This window comes from Coregonus lavaretus (genome assembly GCF_964263955.1).
Source record: "Coregonus lavaretus genome assembly, chromosome: 5".
NCBI classification, from domain to species: domain Eukaryota; kingdom Metazoa; phylum Chordata; class Actinopteri; order Salmoniformes; family Salmonidae; genus Coregonus; species Coregonus lavaretus.
In genome coordinates, this window is record NC_139992.1 from 71,310,250 (window position 1) to 71,331,394 (window position 21,145).

A 21,145-nucleotide genomic window follows, 5' to 3' on the forward strand; every position below is an offset into this window, starting at 1 on the left:
TTTAGTTTTTAAGTGGAGAGCTCTAAGAAATCATTCTCACAATAGCACATTGGTAATAGTCAGTGACAAATATCATAGCTAAGTTGGGCTTGGTTAAAATCCTGGATGGGATAGATCAATTCTACAGTAGGAGGTGCTGCCCATCCTGTTGTTTTTTCTTTCTGATAGTGGATATAACGTTGAAGATCTGACTTTGTTTCAAAGGTAGAAATTCAACATATTTTATTCAAGGTTTGTCTATGTTGAAATTTGGTTGCCATGATGACATAATCCTGTGTTTACAATTTAACCCTCAAAACAACAGTTTAGGTTGATTACTTTTTTCAAATTCCATGTATTTTCCACATAGATTCCACGTCACAATACGTCGACAAATTACGTTGAAACAATGTTGATTCAACCAGTTTTTGCCTAGTGGGTTATATGCATTAGTATGTGTGTATGTTTTGTTCGAAATTTTCTTGATAAGAGTGAAAGTGAGGGTTGGCTGCATGAAGATACAATCACAGCTTGATTGTCATCGCCCACGTGTTCTATTTTGAGGCATGGCAGTAGTTTGTAATTTCAGACTAAATGCTACTTTTCAGCTTGGAACGTTTAAGGAACTTAATAGACTGGGAAACATCCAGTTGGCTCATACCTAAGAGCATGACATTTACTGCTGTACTCCTACTGTATGTTTCAGATTTATGGAAGAATCTAGCCAAAGTTACAGTAGTATTTCATAGAATGGAATGCTGGTTCATATATATTTATTTGTAATGTTATTATTATTATTATTTTACATTTTTTGTTAAATGGATTTTTAACACCCTTTGGCCCATTTTGGATATAATGAATCACACCTCCATTTTAAAGATGAAAGGTCAAATCAAATCAAAGTTTATTTGTCACATACACAGGATACAGCAGTTGTAAACAGTACAGTGAAATGCTTGCTTGCAAGCTCTTACTCAACAATGCAATAATACTAAGTCATATAAAGAAAATACACACAATAAATAAAATACAATAAAACAAGTACACATGAAAATATACACTATATACAAGGTCAATACCAGTACCAATGGTAAAAATAGATTTGTTGGTGGTCAGTCTTTTAGTGACACAATCACCTGTTTAGTCACCTGTTGGACCTGTGGTTGTCCCCTTCCCTCTTCACTCTCCCAGCCACGTGTCCCAAAGCAGCTCCCTGGAGGAGGTTCGTCTGGACGGGGACAAGTTTGTACCTCCAGCCCCCCGCAAGGTGGAGATGAGACGAGATCCAGTCCTGGGCTTTGGCTTTGTGGCAGGCAGTGAGAAACCAGTGGTGGTCCGGTCAGTCACACCAGGTAAACACACCAGCCCACCTGTAAACCAATCATGTCACCATTAATAACCACAGCTTCACACATAGCCATTATCTTCAGGAAGTAAGATGTAGTGCTGTACTGTATATCCAATGGTGACCAGATGACAAAAGATGGCGACAAATAGGTGATGACAACCAATGAAAGGCCACATTTTATTTATGAACCAGGCACTTCAGGGTACTTTATAAATTAACCAACCTTTCGCCTAAAGACCAGAGTACAATGAATCCAGAAAACAAAAAAGAATTACTAGCTAGAAACTTTGTAATTGGTACCACTGCCCTGTGGTTCCCTGTGTCTTGGTAGGAGGTCCCTCTGAGGGCAGACTGACCCCAGGAGACGAGATCATCATGATTAACGATGAGCCGGTTAGCTCTGCGCCCAGGGAGAGGGTCATCGACCTCGTCAGGTACAGGAACTCAACGTCTCTAACATACATACAGTATCCCTGCTGAGTTTAGATGGGATTTATGTATGCACTGTAAGTCAGTTGGACATTTCTTTCCTGAAACATTGTAATGTCAAGCTGTGTGGGCCTTGCCTTGCAAAGTCATTTTCATGGCTCGTGAGTCATGACAATAGACAGTAAATGTCTATATGAATGGTTGAATTGGTTAACTAACTAAAAGAAACAAACCTGCAGTGAAAGTCATACTTTTAGGATTATGCCCTCTGTACAGATTCAATGTCAATACCAGCAATACCCAGATAATGTGTTGGTAGTGGGTATAGTATTTTGCCCACGTCTGCACCATGCGGGTCCAACTATATACCAGTGTGAATTATTTCCATGTGTCTTATTATATGCTTGACTCAGGTGAGTGAGTGAGTGAGTGAGTGAGTGAGTGAGTGAATGAGTGAGTGAGTGAGTGAGTGCGTGAGTGAATGGCTGAACGGCCATATGACCTACATATGATGTACATGTTTTGGACTGTGGAGTGAGTCTGTACAGTAGATTAGTGCAGTGAAATATGGCCATAAGGTGTCCAGTCCGTCACTGTTCCCCTGGCCTTGACTCAGTGTGCTGGGGCTCCATCTCAGCAGTAAACTACTGTTCCATTACAGGAGTAACAGCCAGGCTTGAGGCATCGCTAGAACAGATTGGTCATCTTGTTAGCCCTTCTTCATGGGTTTATTTCAACAGTCATAATCTGCTCAATGTATTGGAGAAACAATGCCTGACTCAGGCCTGATTAATCGATTTCCGCTGCACATGAATTTGACATATTTTCCTTTTCAATCTACAGTATAATGATGTTTTGTTTGATTTGTTTGTGTTGTGTTCCTTCTCTGTAGGAGCTGCAAGGAATCCATTGTTTTGACAGTGGTTCAACCGTACCCAGTAAGTATCAATCATTCTGTCTTTAAAGGTTTCCATTGATAAAATTCAGAGCAAACTTTTTGGGAATAGAGTTCAATAGACTGTGTGTCTGTGACGCTGATTAGTTTGTTGACTCTGTGAATCCAAGACAATCTGAGACATTAAAAGGTGGCCATATGTCTGTGCTGGCGTCAAAACAGGGAGGTAACTGCTGAGTGTTCACCTGGCTAACTCACAGAGATTTCAGTCCAAACACTGAATAAGTGGTCCAATGGTAGCATCAAGTCCTCTCATGGTAGCATCAACCCCTAGCATGAGACCCCAGATGAAACTGAACCTGCCACTTCAACAGTTGTTAGCACCCGCAAGGACAATATGGGGATGGATACAACGCCACAATAACAGCTACTGTGAATGTCGGTGAAATAGGTCAATGAGATGGATTTGTGCCTTCACCACCAAATAGGCAATGACTTGAATATCAAATAATAGGAATATCACTATGTCTATTGTGCTGTAAGTTCGAACTCTGGCAGAAATCATACTGTGTTGTTACCTGGCTTTGGGAAGCAGATTTCAGACATCAACTCTAAAGAAAACAATAATGGTTTATATATGACAAAAGTAGCAATTACATCCAGAAAGACCTCACAGAACTTGTAAAACATATACAATTTAACATTTTCACACACAGCTCTGAAAATTATATAATTTGAGCATTAAGTTCTTCTAATTATATTTTCCTCTATGAAGACTGTCTCAAGGGAAAAAGCATGATGTTTTATTCCACTGGAAAGGGCCTCAATTTAAGAAGAAGCTCATCTTGAAAATGTCTTCTGTTTGCAGAAAAAAACAGAGAGAGAGAGAGCTCGAGAATCCCATAAGACGCATGCAGAACCAGCTCTTCTAATTCAACCTTTAATTGTTCTCATTTATCAGACATACAGTTGAAATCTGAAGTTTACATACACCTTAGCCAAATATATTTCAACTCAGTTTCACAATTCCTGACATTTAATCATAGTAAAACTTCCCTGTCTTAGGTCAGTTAGGATCACCACTTTATTTTAAGAATGTGAAATGTCAGAATAATAGTAGAGAGAATGATTTATTTCAGCTTTTATTTATTTCATCACATTCCCAGTGGGTCAGAAGTTTACATACACTCAATTAGTATTTGGTAGCATTGCCTTTAAATTTTTTAACTTGGGTCAAACGTTTCGGGTAGCCTTCCACAAGCTTCCCACAATAAGTTGGGTGAATTTTGGCCCATTCCTCCTGACAGAGCTGGTGTAACTGAGTCAGGTTTGTAGGCCTCCTTGCTCGCACATGCTTTTTCAGTTCTGCCCACAAATGTTCTATAGGATTGAGATCAGGGTTTTGTGATGGCCACTCCAATACCTTGACTTTGTTGTCCTTAAGCCATTTTGCCACAACTTTGGAAGTATGCTTGGGGTTATTGTCCATTTGGAAGACCCATTTGTGACCAAGCTTAACTTCCTGACTGATGTCTTGAGATGTGCTTCAAATTATCTACATAATTTTCCTTCCTCATGATGCCATCTATTTTGTGAAGTGCACCAGTCCCTCCTGCAGCAAAGCACCCCCACAGCATGATGCTGCCACCCCCGTTCTTCACGGCTGGGATGGTGTTCTTCGACTGGCAAGCTCCTCCTTTTCCTCCAAACATAACAATGGTCATTATGGCCAAACAGTTCTATTTTTGTTTCATCAGACCAGAGGACATTTCTCCAAAAAGTACGATCTTTGTCCCAATGTGCAGTTGCAAACCGTAGTTTGGCTTTTTTATGGCGGTTTTGGAGCAGTGCCTTCTTCCTTGCTGAGCGGCCTTTCAGGTTCTGTGGATATAGGACTCGTTTTACTGTGGATATAGATACTTTTGTACCTGTTTCCTCCAGCATCTTCACACGGTCCTTTACTGTTGTACTGGGATTGATTTGCACTTTTCGCACCAAAGTACGTTCATCTCTAGGAGACAGAACGTGTCTCCTTCCTGAGCGGTATGACGGCTGCGTGGTCCCATGGTGTTTATACTTGCGTACTATTGTTTGTACAGATTAACGTGGTACCTTCAGGCATTTGGAAATTGCTCCCAAGGATGTGGAGGTTTACAATTTTTTTCTGAGGTCTTGGCTGATTTATTTTGATTTTCCCATGATGTCAACCAAAGAGGCACTGAGTTTGAAAGTAGGCCTTGAAATACATCCACAGGTACACCTCCAATTGACTCAAATGATGTCAATTAGCCTATCAGAAGCTTCTAAAGCCATGACATCATTTTCTGGAATTTTCCAAGCTGTTTAAAGGCACAGTCAACTTAGTGTATGTAAACTTCTGACCCACTGGAATTGTGATACAGTGAATTATAAGTGAAATAATCTGTATGTAAATAATTGTTGGAAAAACTACTTGTTTCATGCACAAAGTAGATGTCCTAACCGACTTGCCAAAACTATAGTTTGTTAACAAGAAATGTGTGGAGTGGTTGAAAAAATACTTTTAATGATTCCAACCTAAGTGTATGTAAACTTCCGACTTCAACTGTAGCTGTGCTGTGGCTCAATGACACAGACACTAGTTGTGGCGTCCTTCCACTACACGCCCTTATAGCATCTCTAATCATATTACTGTATTACAATACGGGGAATGGAATGAAAAAACTAGTGTTATGTCCTTAGGATGAGATAGTGTAAATGGAACATTCCTCTTCACCCGCCACGGGGGAATGGCTGATTGGTTGTGGTTTCTCTGAAGGGGTGGACCTGTTGCCAACTGTGTTTTTTATTCAACCCCCCAGTCGCCCAAATCTGCGTTCATCAGTGCAGCCAAAAAGGCCAAGTTAAAGTCTAATCCAGTGAAAGTCCGCTTCGCTGAGGAGGTCATCATTAATGGACAGGTCCCAGTAAGTACTACAGTACTGTCCTACAACACTACATCACTCTCTGTCTCATATTATTGTATACCAATGTTTTTCAAAAGCTAAAATTATGCACCTATGATATTGACCTTGAATCTTCTAATATTGCTAAATATGTTGGACTGTTAAACTGTATTGGATGCCATTCGTGTTCTTCTTTCCATTACCATTACTTGCCATTACACATTGTTTTGTCATTATATAAAAAATATGTTTAGGTGCAGTGAAATGTGTTGTTTTGCAGGGTCAGCCATAGTAGTACGGCACCCCTGGAGCAAATTGGGGCTAAGTACCTTGCTCAAAGGCACATTGACAGATTTTTCATCTTATCAGCTTGGGTATTTGAACCGTCATTCTGTCGGTTACTGGTCCAACCCGTTAACCACTAGGCTACCTGCCGCTATCTAACCCCCCCCCCCCCCCCCCCCCAAACACCTACTGTGAACATTTCACAGTGTAGCGTAGCCTACTGATCAATATGGAAAATATTGTAATTTTCCACATTTTCTTCTAATTTACAGGAATCTGTGAAGGACAACTCTCTGCTCTTCATGCCAAATGTTCTGAAGGTGTACCTGGAGAACGGACAGACCAAATCCTTCAAGTTTGACAGTAACACATCCATTAAGGTACAGCAGTACACCCTGCCCTTCACTAAGACATCTTAATGGGGACATTGGTTAATTAAAAATGATTTTTCAATTTAACCTTACATCACTCATAGGCCACTTATAGAAGAGTTAATTTATTTGATCACTGTAGCATACCATATTATCTTTACTTAATTATGATTCAGTAAGTGTCCAAATGTGCATTATACAAAGCACTCCCACAAAGGCAAGTCAGCTGTAACTTAATTTAAGTGTGATGCATGAAGAAGTAGGCCAGGACTTTTTTCTCATGGTGTTCATACACAAAACATCTCCGAAGTATACCGTTTTAATCTGTGTCATTTTATGTAATGCAGCTGACATTTAACGTCAATTTATGCACTGTATATTTGTGATTATGAATGTGAAACATCCTCCATTTTGAATAGGTTTTATTGAGAGAAAACTGATTTTCTAGGATATGCAGTATTCCATAATTAAATTCCATTTTTAGCTACACCTACAGTATCTGTAATGCAAATGGCGCCGGAGAAGATGGCTGCCGTTTTACAGCCCTCTAACCAATTGTACTATTATGTGTGTTTTTCCGCGTTATTTGTAATTTATTTTGTACATAATGTTTCTGCCATCGTCTCTTATAACCAAAAAGAGCTTCTGGATATCAGGACAGCGATTACTCACCTCGTATTGGACTAATAATTTTTCTTCAACGAGGCGGCCGCGAAGGATATCCTACAGACATGGCCCAAATCCCCGTCATTCGCATGAGGAAGAGACGGAGATATCGTGGACGTAGGTCAGGGTGCCTTGTAAGGATCCGACGGCGAGCGAGTAAACTGCCGCTCTCATCAATCCTATTAGCCAATCTTCAATCATTGGAAAATAAATTGGATGACCTAAGATTACGGTTATCCTACCAACAGGACATTAAAAACTGTAATATCTTATGTTTCACCGAGTCGTGGCTGAACGACGACATGGATAACATACAGCTAGCGGGCTATACGCTACATCGGCAGGATAGAACGGCTGACTCCGGTAAGACAAGGGGTGGCTGTCTGTGTATATTTGTAAACAACAGCTGGTGCACAAAATCAAATACTAAGGAAGTCTCGAGGTTTTGCTCGCCTGAGGTAGAGTATCTTATGATAAGCTGTAGACCACACTATTTACCAAGAGAGTTTTCATCTATATTTTTCATTGCTGTCTATTTACCACCACAAACCTATGCTGGCATTAAGATTACACTGAATGAGCTGTATAAGGCCATAAGTCAACAGGAAAACGCTCATCCAGAGGCAGCGCTCCTAGTGGCCGGGGACTTTAATGCAGGGAAACTTAAATCCGTTCTGCCTAATTTCTACCAGCATGTTAAATGTGCAACCAGAGGAAAAAAAACTCTAGACCACCTTTACTCCACACACAGAGACGCATACCTCTCCCTCGCCCTCCATTTGGCAAATCTGACCATAACTCTATCCTCCTGATTCCTGCTTATAAGCAAAAACTAAAGCAGGAAGCACCAGTGACTCGGTTAATAAAAAAGTGGTCAGATGACGCAGATGCTAAGCTACAGGACTGTTTTGCTAGCACAGACTGGAACATGTTCCGGGATTCTTCAGATAGCATTGAGGAGTACACCACATCGGTCACTGGCTTCATCAATAAGTGCATCGATGATGTCGTCCCCACAGTGACCATACGTACATACCCCAACCAGAAGCCATGGATTACAGGAAACATCCGCACTGAGCTAAAGGGTAGAGCTGCCGCTTTCAAGGAGCGGGACTCTAACCCGGACGCTTATAAGAAATCCCGCTATGCCCTCCGACGAACCATCAAACAGGCAAAGAGTCAATACAGGACTAAGATTGAATCGTACTACACCGGCTCTGACGCTCGTCGGATGTGGCAGGGCTTGAAAACTATTACAGACTACAAAGGGAAGCACAGCCACGAGCTGCCCAGTGACACAAGCCTACCAGACGAGCTAAACCACTTCTATGCTCGCTTCGAGGCAAGCAACACTGAAGCATGCATGAGAGCACCAGCTGTTCCGGATGACTATGTGATCACGCTCTCCGTAGCCGATGTGAGTAAGACTTTCAAGCAGGTCAACATTCACAAGGCCGCAGGGCCAGACGGATTACCAGGACGTGTACTCCGAGCATGTGCTGACCAACTGGCAAGTGTCTTCACTGACATTTTCAACATGTCCCTGACTGAGTCTGTAATACCAACATGTTTCAAGCAGACCACCATAGTCCCCGTGCCCAAGGACTCTAAGATAACCTGCCTAAATGACTACCGACCCGTAGTAGGTAACAACACATCTGCCACACTGATCCTCAACACGGGGGCCCCTCAGGTAGTGCGTACGGCCCAGTACATCACTGGGGCCAAGCTTCCTGCCATCCAGGACCTCTATACCAGGCGGTGTCAGAGGAAGGCCCTCAAAATTGTCAAAGACTCCAGCCACCCTAGTCATAGACTGTTCTCTCTGCTACCGCACGGCAAGCGGTACCAGAGTGCCAAGTCTAGGTCCAAAAGACTTCTCAACAGCTTCTACCCCCAAGCCATAAGACTCCTGAACAGCTAATCATGGCTACCCGGACTATTTGCACTGCCCCCCCACTCCATCTTTTTACGCTGCTGCTACTCTGTTAATTATTTATGCATAGTCACTTTAACTCTACCCACATGTACATATTACTTCAACTACCTCAACTAGCCGGTGCCCCCGCACATTGACTCTGCACCGGTACCCCCCTGTATATATAGCCTCCCTACTGTTATTTTATTTTACTTCTGCTCTTTTTTCTCAACACTTCTTTGTTGTTGTTTTATTTTACTTTTTATAAAAAATAAATGCACTGTTGGTTAAGGGCTGTAAGTAAGCATTTCACTGTAATGTCTGCACCTGTTGTATTCGGCGCATGTGGCCAATAACATTTGATTTGATTTGATTTGAAATGAGTGCTTTACACAGCTTTTCTCCTCTCTTCTCTTCACACCTCACTCACTCACGTGGTGGTCCCATACGCTGTGCACGTTCCTGGCACATGTCGTATTAATAATGAATGTCTCTTCTGTCTGTGTGAAAGGATGTCATCTTGACCCTGCAAGAGAAGCTCTCCATTAAGAGTATTGAGCACTTCTCGCTGATGCTGGAGCACAGAAACGAGGGCTCGGCCAGCAAACTCATGCTCCTCCACGAGCAGGAGATGTTAACTCAGGTGAGACATCGTGGGGGTAACCACAGTGGGATGAGCAGCCTCACACCCTGATACAGTGGGGGAAAAAAGTATTTAGTCAGCCACCAATTGTGCAAGTTCTCCCACTTAAAAAGATGAGAGAGGCCTGTAATTTTCATTACATTTACATTTACATTTTAGTCATTTAGCAGACGCTCTTATCCAGAGCGACTTACAGGAGCAATTAGGGTTAAGTGCCTTGCTCAAGGGCACATTAACGTCATTTAGCAGACGCTCTTAGCCAGAGCGACTCACAAATTGGTGCGTTCACCCTATAGCCAGTGGGATAACCACTTTACAATTTGGGGGGGGGGGGGGGGGGGGGGGGGGTAGAAGGATTACTTTATCCTATCCCAGGTATTCCTTAAAGAGGTGGGGTTTCAAATGTCTCCGGAAGGTGGTGAGTGACTCCGCTGTCCTGGCGTCGTGAGGGAGCTTGTTCCACCATTGGGGTGCCAGAGCAGCGAACAGTTTTGACTGGGCTGAGCGGGAACTATGCTTCCGCAGAGGAAGGGGAGCCAGCAGGCCAGAGGTGGATGAACGCAATGCCCTCGTTTGGGTGTAGGGACTGATCAGAGCCTGAAGGTACAGAGGTGCACGTCAACCTGAAGGTACATAGGTACACGTCAACTATGACAGACAAAATGAGGAAAAGAAATCCAGAAAATCACATTGTAGGATTTTTAATGAATTTATTTGCAAATTATGGTGGAAAACAAGTATTTGGTCAATAACAAAAGTTTCTCAATACTTTGTTATATACCCTTTGTTGGCAATGACACAGGTCAAACATTTTCTGTAAGTCTTCACAAGGTTTTCACTCACTGTTGCTGGTATTTTTGGCCCATTCCTCCATGCAGATCTCCTCTAGAGCAGTGATGTTTTGGGACTGTCGCTGGGCAACACGTTCTTTCAACTCCCTCCAAAGATTTTCTATGGGGTTGAGATCTGGAGACTGGCTAGGCCACTCCAGGACCTTGAAATGCTTCTTACGAAGCCACTCCTTCGTTGCCCGGGCGGTGTGTTTGGGATCATTGTCATGCTGAAAGACCCAGCCACGTTTCATCTTCAATGCCCTTGCTGATGAAAGGAGGTTTTCACTCAAAATCTCATGATACATGGCCCCATTCATTCTTTCCTTTACACGGATCAGTCGTCCTGGTCCCTTTGCAGAAAAACAGCCCCAAAGCATGATGTTTCCACCCCCATGCTTCACAGTAGGTATGGTGTTCTTTGGATGCAACTCAGCATTCTTTGTCCTCCAAACACGACGAGTTGAGTTTTTACCAAAAAGTTATATTTTGGTTTCATCTGACCATATGACATTCTCCCAATCCTCTTCTGGATCATCCAAATGCACTCTAGAAAACTTCAGACGGGCCTGGACATGTACTGGCTTAAGCAGGGGGACACGTCTGGCACTACAGGATTTGAGTCCCTGGCGGCGTAGTGTGTTACTGATGGTAGGCTTTGTTACTTTGGTCCCAGCTCTCTGCAGGTCATTCACTAGGTCCCCCCTTGTGGTTCTGGGATTTTTGCTCACCATTCTTGTGATCATTTTGACCCCACGGGGTGAGATCTTGCGTGGAGCCCCAGATCGAGGGAGATTATCAGTGGTCTTGTATGTCTTCCATTTCCTAATAATTGCTCCCACAGTTGATTTCTTCAAACCAAGCTGCTTACCTATTGCAGATTCAGTCTTCCCAGCCTGGTGCAGGTCTACAATTTTGTTTCTGGTGTCCTTTGACAGCTCTTTGGTCTTGGCCATAGTGGAGTTTGGAGTGTGACTGTTTGAGGTTGTGGACAGGTGTCTTTTATACTGATAACAAGTTCAAACAGGTGCCATTAATACAGGTAACGAGTGGAGGACAGAGGAGCCTCTTAAAGAAGAAGTTACAGGTCTGTGAGAGCCAGAAATCTTGCTTGTTTGTAGGTGACCAAATACTTATTTTCCACCATAATTTGCAAATAAATTCATTAAAAATCCTACAATGTGATTTTCTGGAGAAAAAAAATCTCAATTTGTCTGTCATAGTTGACGTGTACCTATGATGAAAATGACAGGCCTCTCTCATCTTTTTAAGTGGGAGAACTTGCACAATTGGTGGCTGACTAAATACTTTTTTTCCCCACTGTAGACGACAGATAGACAATCTTAGGCCCTCATTCAGTTATAGTTACAGTGTAATCAAATATGACCCACGTTTGTTCACAGCTAGTGTGACTTGGTTGGTGGTGGGCATGTGATTAAATTATTGTAAAAGGTGAACAGAATGAGTGTAGAGTGACGGTGAGCACAATGCAGACCCTCCATCAGACAGACTGCAGATAGAAATTATCATGATGGGGCTGGAATATTGTTTTTCACCTTTTGCCCATTGTAAGTGTCTGATCAGACCCTACACCCAAACGAGGGCACTACGTTCATCCACCTCTGGCCTGCTAGCTCCCCTACCTCTACGGAAGCACAGTTCCCGCTCAGCCCAGTCAAAGCTATTCGCTGCTCTGGCACTCCAATGGTGGAACAAGCTCCCCCACGACGCCAGGACAGCGGAGTCACTGACCACCTTCCGGAGACACTTGAAACCCAACCTCTTTAAGGAATACCTGGAGTAGTATAAAGTAATCCTTCTTCCCCCACCCCCCATACCATTTTTTTTTTAAAGAAGGTGGTTGTCCCACTGGCTATCATAAGTTGAATGCACCAATTTGTAAGTCGTTCTGGATAAGAGTGTCTGCTAAATTATGTAAATGTAAAAATGTAAATGTAAATATTTTTATATACAAAAAAAGACGAATTCATACTGTACATAATATAAAAATCTGCTTATTTTTTAAATGTATTTTATGATGAATCATTCTGCGCTTACATCAGATTGTTGCAAATGTGAGTTATACATTTTTGTAACATTGATGTTGTTTCTGTACGCATACAAATGAGGATATATATTTTAAGAATATTTTGTAAATTTGTGCAAAGTTTTTTTTTCACAGTATCTTTTGGCTTTTTAATCCATTATTCATTATTCATGACATCTCATCACTAAATGTTAATTCCTTGTCCTTGCCTGTTGTCCTAGGTGACACAGAGACCAGGGGCACACAAGATGAAATGCTTCTTCCGCATCAGCTTTGTCCCAAAGGACCCCGTTGACCTGCTCAGGAGAGATGCAGTGGCTTTTGAATACCTCTATGTTCAGGTGATTCACAGCACATGGAAGACAACGCTGCATGATTAACAAATGATTATGTTGATTGTGTAATCAAAAGGTTTCTTTTTGTATGATATTCATTGATCAGTATTTGGTAAGATTTCATATAGAAACATTAACTCAAAAAAATGTAAATTATCTAGTGTTGACTTGGAGCCCAACACTAGGGGAGCCAAATGTAACTGCATTATGGTCAGTAACAATAGTCCAACCAGTTTAACCTTCTCTCCTCCTCTCTTCCTCTCCTCTCCTCCTCTCTTTGTTCAGAGCTGTAATGACGTGGTGCTGGAGCGATTTGGGTCAGAGCTGAAATACGACACGGCCCTGCGTCTGGCTGCCCTGCAGATGTACATCCTCACCATCAACACCAAGCAGTCACAGAAAGTCTCCCTCAAATACATTGAGTGAGTGGCTTGTGTTTTCTCTGTAGCTCAGTAAGTACAGTGGGGGAAAAAAAGTATTTAGTCAGCCACCAATTGTGCAAGTTCTCCCACTTAAAAAGATGAGAGAGGCCTGTAATTTTCATCATAGGTACACGTCAACTATGACAGACAAAATGAGATTTTTTTTCTCCAGAAAATCACATTGTAGGATTTTTAATGAATTTATTTGCAAATTATGGTGGAAAATAAGTATTTGGTCAATAACAAAAGTTTCTCAATACTTTGTTATATACCCTTTGTTGGCAATGACACAGGTCAAACGTTTTCTGTAAGTCTTCACAAGGTTTTCACACACTGTTGCTGATATTTTGGCCCATTCCTCCATGCAGATCTCCTCTAGATCAGTGATGTTTTGGGGCTGTCGCTGGGCAACACGGACTTTCAACTCCCTCCAAAGATTTTCTATGGGGTTGAGATCTGGAGACTGGCTAGGCCACTCCAGGACCTTGAAATGCTTTTTACGAAGCCACTCCTTCGTTGCCCGGGCGGTGTGTTTGGGATCATTGGCATGCTGAAAGACCCAGCCACGTTTCATCTTCAATGCCCTTGCTGATGGAAGGAGGTTTTCACTCAAAATCTCACAATACATGGCCCCTTTCATTCTTTCCTTTACACGGATCAGTCGTCCTGGTCCCTGTGCAGAAAAACAGCCCCAAAGCATGATGTTTCCACCCCCATGCTTCACAGTAGGTATGGTGTTCTTTGGATGCAACTCAGCATTCTTTGTCCTCCAAACACGACGAGTTGAGTTTTTACCAAAAAGTTATATTTTGGTTTCATCTGACCATATGACATTCTCCCAATCCTCTTCTGGATCATCCAAATGCACTCTAGCAAACTTCAGACGGGCCTGGACATGTACTGGCTTAAGCAGGGGGACACGTCTTGCACTGCAGGATTTGAGTCCCTGGCGGCGTAGTGTGTTACTGATGGTAGGCTTTGTTACTTTGGTCCCAGCTCTCTGCAGGTCATTCACTAGGTCCCCCCGTGTGGTTCTGGGATTTTTGCTCACCGTTCGATCATTTTGACCCCACGGGGTGAGATCTTGCGTGGAGCCCCAGATCGAGGGAGATTATCAGTGGTCTTGTATGTCTTCCATTTCCTAATAATTGCTCCCACAGTTGATTTCTTCAAACCAAGCTGCTTACCTATTGCAGATTCAGTCTTCCCAGCCTGGTGCAGGTCTACAATTTTGTTTCTGGTGTCCTTTGACAGCTCTTTGGTCTTGGCCATAGTGGAGTTTGGAGTGTGACTGTTTGAGGTTGTGGACAGGTGTCTTTTATACTGATAACAAGTTCAAACAGGTGCCATTAATACAGGTAACGAGTGGAGGACAGAGGAGCCTCTTAAAGAAGAAGTTACAGGTCTGTGAGAGCCAGAAATCTTGCTTGTTTGTAGGTGACCAAATACTTATTTTCCACCATAATTTGCAAATAAATTCATTAAAAATCCTACAATGTGATTTTCTGGATTTTTTTCCCTCAATTTGTCTGTCATAGTTGACGTGTACCTATGATGAAAATGACAGGCCTCTCTCATCTTTTTAAGTGGGAGAACTTGCACAATTGGTGGCTGACTAAATACTTTTTTCCCCACTGTAGAGCATGAATAGTAGGATCGATTCCCGGGTCCACCAATAGGCTACATAACACGTATGTGTACATGACTGTAAAAAGCGTCTGCTTAATGGCTTATAACATAACACTGCTGCACCTCCACCAAGTCAGTATGAACCAGGTCCAATGTCTAGTCTGGTCCCCTAAAGTTCACACATGGCCCTGCATCTTCTCACATGTTCAATCTGGCAACACATTGTTATGAGGGCTTTTGACGCCCTTACACCATCAGACTCTCAACACTTACTTGAGAATAATCTGAAAAGAACTCATCGCATCCACGTCGGATTAACTAATGACAGATACAGTAATGATTTCCCCCCTGATTGTTATGTCGTAAATACCACAGGTATTTCATATGGATATTGATTATAATCGATTAACAGTTGGTTAATCAATGGATCCTCTCTTTATAAAGTGATTGATGTTCGCTGAAGGAATGTATTCTGCTGTTCTATCATGTTGCACATGAAACCCGTGTTACCATGGTTTCTTGCTCTACAGGAAGGAGTGGGGTTTGGCACTGTTTCTCCCTCCTGCAGTACTGTCCAGCATGAAAGAGAAGAACATCAAGAAAGCCCTAACACACATTCTCAAAACCAACCAGAATCTGGTACCTCCTGGAAAAAAGGTGCTTTATTCTCCCTCCCTCTATCTCTCCTGTATCCTCTGTCCCCCCAGTAGCCTTAATTGCTCATGTTCTCTTTCAGCTGTCAGCATTACAGGCCAAGGTCCACTATCTGAAGTATCTCAGTGACCTGAGACTGTACGGAGGACGGGTTTTTAAATCTATACTGCTGGTAATTAACTACCTCTTCTTTTCTGAGCTCAAACTATTTGAATAACTACACACAAAATATCAGAATATCATATCTCATTAACGAGTTCATGGAGTCTGTGTATTGTGTTTAAATTGTTTCCCCTCTGCTCAATGCTCACAGCAAGGAGAGAAGCACACAGAGGTAACCCTACTTGTGGGTCCCAGGTATGGCATCAGTCATGTGATCAACACCAAGACTAACCTGGTGGCGCTGCTGGCAGACTTCAGCCACGTCAACCGCATCGAGATGTACACAGAGGATGAGAAGAACGTTAGGGTGGAGCTACATGTTCTGGATGTGAAGGTGAAATCAAACATATCTTCAAAATGGACTGAATGTGATATTAATGATCATGACGATCAATGCAATGAGTTGACATCTAACCTGATTTAAAAAGCAATAATAGCATTTTCAGCAAAACTATTATACAAGGAAATGAATGCTCAATGAGCACATTGTATTCATTTGTTTAATGTGTTCATTGTCGTCCTCTTATCTCTCTATTCTCCAGCCCATTACTCTGCTAATGGAGTCCACCGATGCGATGAATCTGGCCTGTCTGACTGCTGGATACTACAGACTACTGGTGGACTCTCGCCGTTCCATCTTCAACATGGCAAAAACAGGGAATGCAGACACTGGTGAGTCTACACTCTAAACAGTTCAGTTGTTCTCAAAAGCCAACATACTGTAAGTTGATACATTATCATCACTGATATTACAGAAACGTGATTATCAACCGCTGTTTGGTTCCTTCTCAGGCCTAGACTCCAGAGTAAAGCAGAACTATCAGGCCATAGAGTGGGCGTACAGCACCTCCTTTAGAGGGTGTGAGGAGCACCAGCACCACAACAACCAGCGCTGTACGTCCAGGGAGCCCTCCTCTAACAGAGACTCAGACTACATGGACCATGGGAGGAGTGAGAGTGACATCTCCCCCGTCTATATCACTGAAATCCAGCAACCGCCCCAGTACAGCATGCACATGGCAGAGAGGGTAGATACCAGAGGGGGGACCAGAGGCCCAACACACCCGCAGCCCTACCTCTGTGTCCCCAGGCCCAAAGCCCAGGACTCCCCCCGCAGTGCCAAGGTCTCCTTCATCTTCGGGGATCCACCATTAGACAGTGTGAACCCCCAGAACCTTGGCTACCAGAGGCTAATGGACGAAGTCCCAGAGGTTCTACACGACCACAGCCCCATGTATGAGCGACTAGAGGAGGACTACAAGAGCAGGGATCCCATGGGGATGGACGGGGAGGGCTATCCATACGCCGCCAAAATCTTCGGGAACACCGAGTGCATTGAGGAGCCGCTGCTGCACGACATCTGCTACGCCGACACCACGGATGCCGACGAGGACGAGGATGACATCAGCTGCGAGGAGGACATGGGGCTGATGGGGGATCTGGACAAGGCCACGTTCCTCTCGCTCTCGGGGTCTAGTGATGACATCATCGACCTGACCTCCCTGCCCCCGCCGCCAGAGGGTAAAGACGAGGAGGATAACGAGGATGTGTTGCTTCACTCCCTCAACCTGGCCATCGCAGCCCCGCCCCCAGGCTTCAGGGACAGCTCTGATGAGGACGAGCAGCACGGAGGGGCCCATGGGCTTGTCAGGAAGGGCCAGGGGACCCATGACGATATCCCTGTGTCCCTCATAGACTCAGTCCCCACACAGGGGGAGGAGGGCCCAGAGGGGGAGGGGGCCCTGGACGATGCTGTGGTGTCCACCTTACAGGCCCTGGAGGCCCTTGCGGCTTCAGAGGAGCAGAGCCCACACCCAGAGTCAGAAAATAGCACAGGTTCTTCTTCTTACACTATTGTAACGTTTATTCATTAACAACACGCAGATGTTCCAGCCATTAACTTTCAGATTTGTTGTTGTTGATTTTTCAATAAAAAACCATTTTGTTCTATGTTTCCATTTAGTGTGCGCATTGTTTCATTTATTTTGAACATAAAACATTTCCTGTGTCTCATTCATTTTGGTTCCAGAGATTTTTTGGTTGTTTTGTTGTTTTGTGGATCATCTTGTTTGTTTTATCATTTATGAACAGTGGCACAAATGCATTTCAACTCACAGCTTCCATACTTTTTGTACCAATGAATTGTGTGCTATTTTATAATATCTCTAAGGTGCCTCAGGTAATGTGTTAATAAAATGTCTGTCTCTCTGTGGCACACAGGTGTAGAAATATCACGGGCATTTAGCCCCGAGTCCTCATCGGACTCTGGCAACGAGACTAACTCCTCAGAGATGACGGAGAGTTCAGAGCTGGTCGCTGCCCAGAAACTCTCTGAAACCCATCTGAGACTGTATGTGGCCACCGCTGACGGCTACCACACTCTGACTGAGGAGAAAACAGAGTTTCCCATAACACCGTGTGAAGGAAAGGCAGCCCTGGCCATACAGCACAACCCTCAGGAGACCAGGGAGGGGGGGGAGGGGGAGGAGGGGGCCAAGTCCTCGGCTGTGTCCTCCACCCAGATCCTCCACTCAGACGGGGGAGAGATGGAGCCAGAGACCATGGAGACCAAGTCCCTTACCAACTACTTCAACAAACTGCACATGGGATCTGTGATGAGCAAGCAGCCAGGGAAGCAGAGTGACTCTGAGGGCAGGATTCAGCGAGATACCGATGAATCAACAGAAAAACAACACAGCTACATCCAGAACTCAAATAGAGGGGATCCACCCAAATATAATTCAGACCCACCCAAATATAATGTTATTCTAAGGGAATCTCCATACATGAACCAATTCGAATTGGGGCGAACACCCTATCCGTATCGAGAGAAGCCCCCAAGATATCACCGGCCTCCTGAAAACAAAATGGCGGACAATCTCTCCCTAGACTGTGTGAGTGATTCACAAGCCTCCCACTCTGACAGGGTAACAATTAAGAGAGACAAGCAGGACTCGGATGAGAGAAGCCAGCAGTTAGACGCTCATCCCCGCTCCCCCGCCAAAGACCCCCACAGTACAGAGGAAGCTAATTTACCCAGCAGCGACCCACAGCAGCAGCAGACGAGGGTCCCCTCGGCCGAGCAGGACGTCACACGGTTACACGAGTATCACCTGAGTAAGCGCATGTCATTGTTACAGGGCAGCGAGGGCATCCACACCCTCCAGAGCTCCCAATGCTCCTCCATAGACGCTGGCTGCAGTACAGGAAGCAGTAGCTGTGTCACTCCCATGGACTCTCCCCTCTGCACTGGAGAAAACATGCATCTACTCTCAGAATCTTCCCTCAAGGGGCTGGGCTATATTAGTGGGGAGGAGAAGGCCTATGGCACCCAAGGCCAGGGGACACAGCAGGGCAAGGCTAGACATCAGACCATAGACCCCACCCTGCTGAGGAAGATTCATGCAGCCACCAGTGCCGAGCCAGGGTTTGGTACCATACGAGGAGATGGCTGCCACCGGATGCCCAAGATAAAAGAAACCACAGGTACAACTAAATAGAGCAGTCTTTTCCTTTGATGTCTGTATGCTTAAATGGTAAACACAATTCCAGGAGCATAGTGAGGCTGTTGATAAATTATTCACTAGCTGGGGATTAGGATATGCATCATGTTGACAGAGTAGTATTATCCATTCAGACAGAAAGACAATAACAAGCATGTCACTAGCTAAGGACATGCATACAGTGCATACATGTGTAGAGGATGTGATTGGTATAAGAAATATTGCTGTGTAATGGTTAATTATGTAACACTTGCTGCATGAAGATTTGATAAAAGTGCACACTTATTCTATTTTACCTCACTCTCTATTGTGAAAGGACAATTAGAGCAACGTTTTACTAAAAAGTCCTCTAATGAAAACAGGAAAGTGTTAGATATAAAAGCAACAGACCATGTTGTCAGGGAGATGCTTAACGATTCTATTTGTTTTTCTGCTCCCCCTAGTGTAGCTTGCACCCAGCTCGAGATGGCTGCAGGGGAAGACTCCTCCTCTGCTCTCTCCAACGAGGTCAACGCCACCGCCACCACCACCTCACCACCATCATTAACCAGTAGCAGCAGCACAGAGTCCAGTGTGCCCAGTGCAACAAAGCAGCAGGGGTGCCACTGCACTGAGCCCATCCCACGCCGCGCCCAGGCTTTTCCTTCAAGCTTACATCCATGCGACCCTATCACAGGCAGCCTCAGGAAGCCACCGCAGCGAAGGGGTCGGATGCTGAGGAGGAGCTGGAGCAGCATCACGCCGGGCTCCGGGAGCCTCGAAGCGCTTCTCGAGAAAACCAAAGCCACGCTGAGTGGGAGGAGTGCCCAGAGAGTCCAGTCACCCGATGACCCCTCCAAGCCACAGAGGAGATTTGCTTTTTCCAAGACACTTTCCAAAAGCTTGTCTTTGTCCCAGGGATCAGTATGGTCTGTTAGATCAGTTAGCTCTCAGTCTTCTGGCAGGAGGCTTTTCAGAGGCACCTCTATCATGCTGCCAGCGTCATGGGATGCCAAGCAGCTCCGAGCATTGCCACTACCCAGACTGGACAGCAGCACCTGGAGGAGGTGCCACGGGCCCTTCACACACTGCTTCCCCAAGTGGAAGACCAACACTGATGATGACGATGAAGTTGGAGGTGGAGCTGGAGAAAACCCCACCTCCCAGCCGTTTTCTGAGGGTCAGAAGGCACAGTCACTCCCTACCAGCCCCAGTGTTGAGGCAGAGAACACAATCTTTCTGTACCTCTCTGGAACTGAACCCTCCGCTGTGGCTGAACAGCTCAACATGGCCAGTGGTGTGACTATGAGTGGCATGAGTCTGGGAGCGAAGCTGAGCCGTGTGAACTCACTGAAGGGGAAGACCTACACCCTCCCTCAGGGGTTCTCAGATGCACAGAGAGATTCCCTGGATATGATGGGCCTGGTGCGCTCCGGTGTAGGCCAGGGAGGGGGCCAGAGGTCAGAGGTCAATGAGTCCAACCTGTGGAGGTTCAGTCAGCTGCTCTCCATGGAGGCCCTAGAGCTGGGCAGCGCCTGCAGTCACATGGCCCTGGTGCAAGGCAGCCCCCAGGAAACCCTGCTCACCCTGACTCACAGTTTCCACACGGTATGCTGCTTAACACAGGCATGCATGTCACTGGTGGAGGGCTTGAGCCCTGAGAGCCGGCAGCGCGAGGTGGTGGCCAAGGTGGACGAGGTCGTCATGAACTATGTGTGTCTGCTCCAGGCTGCTGAAACAGCTTCAGGCAGTTCCCCCGATGACCAAAGTGTGAATGCATTGACACGTCACTCCACCATCATGTGTGCTATCGTCAACAGACTGAGTCGCTCACTCACAACACTCTACAAGTAAACATAACAACACGGTTGTCTTTCTGATTAGTGATTTCAAAGCCATACATAAGAGACATGGGTTTATTCGACCCAGACCAATGTGAACCGCTGTGACAAACCTTGCCTTGTGTATATTTTGATTGATATGTAAAGTCAAAAAAATTATATTAATCATGATGACACTTTTAAAAGTGATTATATTCAGGCCTCTGAGAAGAAGAATATATAAGGGTATATAAACTGATATTACTTGATAAGTTAACTTTTACAAATTGATAATCACCTTTTGGG

The 21,145-nt window shown here is 44.5% G+C and overlaps 1 protein-coding gene across 1 annotated transcript in view; it reads left to right on the forward strand.

Annotated features, from left to right (window-relative positions):
• LOC311129924 (FERM and PDZ domain-containing protein 4-like) overlaps positions 1–20,873 on the forward strand; it is a gene marked incomplete at both ends in the record, with an annotated part of 80,583 nt that extends 59,710 nt beyond the window's left edge. The window contains 15 exons of the mRNA XM_084162476.1: positions 1,171–1,331; positions 1,659–1,761; positions 2,649–2,694; positions 5,492–5,596; positions 6,133–6,240; positions 9,327–9,458; positions 12,557–12,676; positions 12,956–13,092; positions 15,252–15,378; positions 15,458–15,547; positions 15,689–15,871; positions 16,080–16,209; positions 16,330–17,373; positions 17,758–19,023; positions 19,489–20,873. Coding sequence (XP_084018602.1) covers positions 1,171–1,331; positions 1,659–1,761; positions 2,649–2,694; positions 5,492–5,596; positions 6,133–6,240; positions 9,327–9,458; positions 12,557–12,676; positions 12,956–13,092; positions 15,252–15,378; positions 15,458–15,547; positions 15,689–15,871; positions 16,080–16,209; positions 16,330–17,373; positions 17,758–19,023; positions 19,489–20,873 — 5,137 coding nt within the window. The remainder of the gene's footprint in view (positions 1–1,170; positions 1,332–1,658; positions 1,762–2,648; positions 2,695–5,491; positions 5,597–6,132; positions 6,241–9,326; positions 9,459–12,556; positions 12,677–12,955; positions 13,093–15,251; positions 15,379–15,457; positions 15,548–15,688; positions 15,872–16,079; positions 16,210–16,329; positions 17,374–17,757; positions 19,024–19,488) is intronic.
• Positions 20,874–21,145: the final 272 nt, after the last annotated feature.